This window comes from Cryptomeria japonica, chromosome 3 (assembly GCF_030272615.1).
Source record: "Cryptomeria japonica chromosome 3, Sugi_1.0, whole genome shotgun sequence".
In the NCBI taxonomy this organism is placed as follows: domain Eukaryota; kingdom Viridiplantae; phylum Streptophyta; class Pinopsida; order Cupressales; family Cupressaceae; genus Cryptomeria; species Cryptomeria japonica.
Window position 1 is genome coordinate 263,354,776 of NC_081407.1, and position 6,000 is coordinate 263,360,775.

Sequence of the window (6,000 nt, forward strand, 5' to 3'; positions counted from 1 at the left end):
TTTAGGAAACAAACCAATGGAAAAACCATTTAGGTGCTTCTATTTCAAGCATCTTCTTTGTTAGTATGGATACACATGTGTGGTTATTTTGTAGGAAAAGACATATTTCTTTCATGGGTGATATTTTAGAGAAGATGTTGAGATGTGTGCTAAAATTTGATCATGGGATGGTGATGCATGTAGTGTAGAGAATTGTGGGAGATGAGTTCTTAAAGGTGGAGCATATGTATAGGGTAAATACTGACATCACTGCTATGTTTTTTGTAGTTCTTCTGAACTTTGGGGAAATGAAGGAAATGGTGAGTGTATTATGTAAGAAGCAAATGAAGAATTAATATTTGGGGGAATTGGACAATGTAATGTAGAATGCAGATTAAAATAAATTGATCCCCATGTAAAAAGACTATTATGTGATTCATAGACATGGGAAGGAAGTGGCGAAGTATCCCATTCTCAATTTGGTGGATGATTCAACCATTGACTAGAGGCATGAGGTGGTGAAAGGAAATACATTGTGTTTTAATAAATTGCTAGATTCATCAAAGGATGGTGGAGCTGGATGACTGCAAAAGTATTTGGTGATAGATGACCTAGTAAGTGATGGAGAGGATGATGAAGTGACTGGGATGAGTACTCAGACAAAGAAATTATGTGTAGACTATACCTGTTAAGTGTGGCTAAGGTGTCTTCCAATGTAGATTGTGATGCAAATTGTCTAGTCAAGGCCAGGGTTGCTAAGGATGCACACAACAACAAGAAGGTGGTCATATAATTAAGCTATGATAGGTTTTCTTATATGTTTAGTTTCTATAATAGTGATAAGTAGGGGTCAATATTTTCCCCTATTTTGGGCCATGCACTATTTAGGAGATAGCTATTTATGTTATAGTTGCATGGTAGGCGATATTAGGTAGAAGGTTTTTCTCAGAAGGACATTTTGGAGTGTCGTTATATGATCGTGCAAGAACATGTAAAAAATTGTTGATATAATACAAGGGTGTTGCCCCTTAGAAGCTATTAATAGAAAAAAATAAAAAATAAAAAATTAGAGAAATAATAAAAGGTCAAGTAAAATTAATAATTACATACTATAAGAAATAGTACAAATAAAATAAAATAATTTATAAACATTAAAATTTAGTATTGATGTAGAAAAATGGAATAGCTCGTTTGTTTTCATCAAAATATAAATTGTTGATTTGTATTTTTGCTATTTTGGTTTCTTTATATAGGATTTATAATTTTATCAATAAATCTATTATCAAACTAACACATTCAATTTAAATAGAAATCTATGTAAAAGAAGTCAAAAGATATCAGTTATATGTCTACATTGTTCTATAGATATGTGTTTTTTTAATCTCTAGATATATAATTACTATTGTAGCATAAGAATTAGGATTCATCACAAGATAAGTAGATCAAATCAAAACATTAAACATGATAGCTCAATCATAAGAAAACTCATTGAAATGAACCTAATTCTAAAGCACATTCAATGGAGGTATGAAAACAAAGCCTTCAAGAGTAAAATTATGCAAACCAGACGTAAAGTTGAATACTCCTTCCATGCGGCTCCATTGTTGTTCTTTCCTCTTCAATAATTTTGTGGATCTCACCTACAAGTGCTCTCACAATTGAAAGCAAAAAGCTCAAGAGTACTAGAACTAAAATTCAGTAGTTTGTTAGCAATTTAGAATTCATGAAGTGATTGAAGCAATTGAAGAAGGGTTCCAAAGGGGTTGAAGGGATTCGAAGGGTTTGATTGAAGAAAATTATCCAATTTATAGAGAAATTGGAGAAGTGACAAGATTGGCATGATGCAATTCAAATGGAAATTGCAAATCAATATGTTAATTATGACAAATTATGCAAATTATGCACTTTCCATGCACAATTTTGATTGATTGATTATGACACATTTCATGTCAAAATTGATTGATTAATCAATTATGACAATTTCATGACAAATTGAAATGCCACTCCCATAGAATTAGGAGATGAAATAGGAGGGAAAAAGAATTAGAAATTTGAAAATTAGGAAATTGAAATTGATGACCAATTAGGAAATTGGAATTAGAAATTGATGAAAAATAGGATTTAGTGAATTAGTGAATTAATTAATAATTTTTCATTTATTAATCAATTCACAAAGAAGAATAATTAGCCAATTAAATAAAGATTTAATTGTAATAAGAAGACTTAGGATTAATAAATAATTTAGTAATCCTAGAGGAAGAAATGGCGAATTAGGTTAAATGACTAAATCATAAAACCCTAGAAGACGAATTAGAAATGCAAAAATGACAATTAGGTCTTGATTGAGGATAATTAATGTCATGATTTGATTTTGATAAATGACCAATGCGACAAAATGATTGAGAAAATGCGCCAATTAATGAGGAACAATGACAAATTGATCCAAATTGACATAATTGAGACAGATAACGATCGATGACAAATCGGTTGAAAAATGACAAAATTGACAAAATAGATTGCAAGATGACAAGATTAGACATGACCACGATCGATGACAAATCGATCGCAAGATGACAAGATTGAAGGATTGATGATAAATCGACAAGATTGATAAACCGATCGCCAACTGATAAGATTGAAAATAGGACAAAACCCTAATTAGGATTGACGATGTCCAAAATGATGACAAATGAATACGCATATTGATGTGACAAAGTAAAATCGATCAAAATCATGACTGGATAATGTTGTCGACAAGACCAAATTCGAAGACGAGATGATTGAAGAATGTAGAAGAATGACTCAATGTTCGCAAATGATAAAAATCAAGTGCGTGACATAGGAGAAATGTTAATGCGACGCAAAAACCTAAAATGAGGCAATGCGCAAATGTTAAAGTATGACCTCGCAAGCGTTGACCATTTTTGGGTGTCTACAACTATTATATGTGCAATTAATGTATATATTATTCAATACTATTTCTTTTTTAACATATACTATTTAACTAGATTTACTTTCATCTAGGTGGAAGGTAATTCATGCATACAAGGTTATAGTAATGCATTCGACCCAATTATCCTAATTTGAGAATTATCTTATAATAGAGTAATTTTTAAATAACTTTCAAGTAACATAATATAACACTCAAATCTAGCATGCTTGCAAGGTGAAGATTCTCTTTAGCACTTGAACTTGTTAACTTTTAAGTGTTGCTAGATCATTGAAGTAATGTTCTATGTGTCATTGTCAAAGTCTCTCTAGTTCCCACTTCTAGCATATGCCAATATTCATTTTATGTGTGTCATCAAGGGTGCAACTGCTTAGCTCGTGATAATTAGGATGCCCATTCTCAGGCATGTCTGCCTCTTCTAAGAAGGTATCAATCTCAGCAAGGGTGATCATAATTAGGATGCCCATTCTCAAGCATTTTTGCCTCTTTTAAGAAGATATCAATCTCAGCAAGGGTGATCACAACATCCTAATAGTCATTTGGCTTCTCCAACAAATTTTTTTGGTGGGATTATTGTTTGGTTAAATTTTGGTAAGTTCCCTTGGTCGGCTCTTGCTATTTCTCCTATTCATGTTGCCGAAGATAAAAAAGATAATAATGATAAAGATCAAAATGATGAAAGGTATCCTTCCATGGAAACATTATATCCTATTGATGAAAGTGACAAACCAAATGATTGAGATCCACCTCATCCTCCTTTTGCTCTTGCTGTCACCATTTAACTATTTTTGGTAATTGTGTTTGTATTTTATATTCTTGTTTTATGTTGTGTTTTGAATAATTATATCTTTAAGATACGAAATGAATAATTTATTAAACTTATAGATAAATTAACATAAATATCTAAAATATATCTATCATATTTATATTATAAATTTATTGTGCAAGAAAATATTGTTGAACAAATTTATGTAAGATATCTACGCTGACAAATTTAAATCAAGCTCATAATAATGTTCTTAAAATCCTCTAAAAAAGAAAGATACCCATATGAGACCTAAGTCATACCTAAGCAGAAGAAGCTTCATCTTTCGCCTGTTAAATGATTTCCTTACACGTGCTTGGCTGTGAGTTCAAAATTTTAAGGACTCCCATCAAGTTTTCCCTACCATGGAAGCGTTAAATTTTGAACGTACCGTTGAGATGTCACAACCATGCCTATTACAAACATGCTTCAAATTCAACACTCCATTAATTCTGTTTGGCTCTCATTTAATTTGCCGCGTTAGTATGACAAGTGACTCAGAACCTGCTCTCAAATTTGAACACAAAAGAATTCAACAACTAGCGGCGTTCAAATTTATGAAGCACAAGTTGACCTAATATATTTTATGCCCTCTAAATTCAAATCATGTACTTCTCCTGCACTTGACGGTTTTCAGATTTTGATGAGCATGGATGTTGAGAGTGTTAACAAGAACATATTTGGTTGGGGTAAAGATGAGGTGAAAGTATCAGAGCTTGTGCTGAGACATTTCAATGACCAGAGAGATTCAACAGCTCTTCATCTGCTAGGAAGGAACGCAAGGAATACAGCATCATCCTCTTCTTCATTTGGGTCTGAATCAATCGATTTTGATCCTATGGAACTGGGTCAAGAACAGTGCTTTTCTTCAGCAAGGGATAAATCCCTAGATTTGAAGGTAAGTTAATATAGTTAATATATATAATTAATGATATCAGAATTTTACAATTTATATTTCTGATTGTCGTAGTTTCTAGATTAATTTATGTACAAATTTTTTAATCAAAATTTTGATAGAGAGTTGAAGGAAAGACTTTGAAACTATATTTTATGTTAATATATTCATGTTCTGCAGTGACTATGGGGATTTATTTTCATGAATATTGATCTACCATTGTATTCTTATAGTTCTGAAATATTGCATGATTCTTGTGGTGCAGAGTGGAGAAGTCTATTACCCGAGTTCAGAAGAAGCAACTGAAACAAGCTCTGAGGTCTTTTCAATTCAGGAGAGCTCAAAATTCAGCTCCATTGAAGAAGAAGATGAAAATGAAGGTAGGTTAGATCTTGCGATGAATTTATCCATCTCAAAAACTTTTAAATCTGGAATCAAAATGAATGATGATATTGCTACAGAAGAAGCTGAGTCTGCCGCCATGAAGCTTATTGGGTGCCTCACATGTTTAATGTATTTCATGGTGTCTGGTCAAGATCTCAAGTGTCCAAAGTGCAAAGGTTCTGCACTGCTAGATTTTCCTGAATAATTCATCAGAGAGTATTTCTTTTTTGTTTTTGCTTTTTCCATATTGGTTATTTACTACCAGGGGGGAGGTGTTAGGCCGACATGTCCAAACTTGCAAGCATTTTATCATTTTATCCGATCCCTTTTCCTATATTCAGATGAGTTTGAGCTTTGAATTGAATAAAATGTGGGCTTGATTTTTTGATTTGGATAAATTCAAAAGGGACTCATTAACATAATGGCAATTGGTAGGTGGTGGATTTGGAAGGTGGCCATTTCTTTTCTTTTTCTGTTATTAAATTATTCAGTACAGGGCAACAAATCATAATGGTCATCTGTCAATTGTTTTCCTTGTCTCTGAGGACAAAATACTATTTATTGCTATGGAGAAATTGCCTACCATTACAGTTTTAATGTGATGTATCTATCTTTCACCCTGATTGGAATGGCTAGAGAGAAATCTCAAAAGTTAGAATAGCCAATGCATGCATATGATCAGTAGTTATTGTTACATAGGTGTTCACAGGTTATTGAAAGAACGGCTCTTTAATAAACATTATTTTAGTGTAAATCTGATTTTTTTGATGTAAAATTGGAATGAGAAAAAAAAAAATTTCTTTAGAAAAATTAAAGAGTATGTCTCATGGTATTTTAATTTGTTGGAATAATTATGTTTTTATGTTTAGTAGATTTATTGAAGCATTTTGTTTTTTAAATTTTATCAAAAGTCATTGGAATTTTGTTATGAGGAGTTTGTTTTATTATGAATGTATAGACATCTCTAATAATGTAATTAAATTTGTT

The 6,000-nt window shown here is 31.9% G+C and overlaps 1 protein-coding gene across 3 annotated transcripts in view; it reads left to right on the plus strand.

Moving 5' to 3' along the window:
- Nucleotides 1–5,704, plus strand: part of LOC131066809 (protein CURLY FLAG LEAF 1) — a 28,622-nt gene extending 22,918 nt beyond the window's left edge. Inside the window, exons 1-3 of one of the 3 annotated variants that reach the window (XM_058001660.2) lie at nucleotides 4,206–4,632; nucleotides 4,895–5,009; nucleotides 5,091–5,704. In XM_058001660.2, coding sequence (XP_057857643.1) covers nucleotides 4,321–4,632; nucleotides 4,895–5,009; nucleotides 5,091–5,218 — 555 coding nt within the window. In that variant the 5' untranslated portion in view covers nucleotides 4,206–4,320 and the 3' untranslated portion in view covers nucleotides 5,219–5,704. Of the gene's footprint in view, nucleotides 1–4,205; nucleotides 4,633–4,894 lie in introns of those variants that run through there. The other 2 variants (XM_058001659.2, XM_059218220.1) reach the window with 2 other exon arrangements.
- Nucleotides 5,705–6,000: the final 296 nt, after the last annotated feature.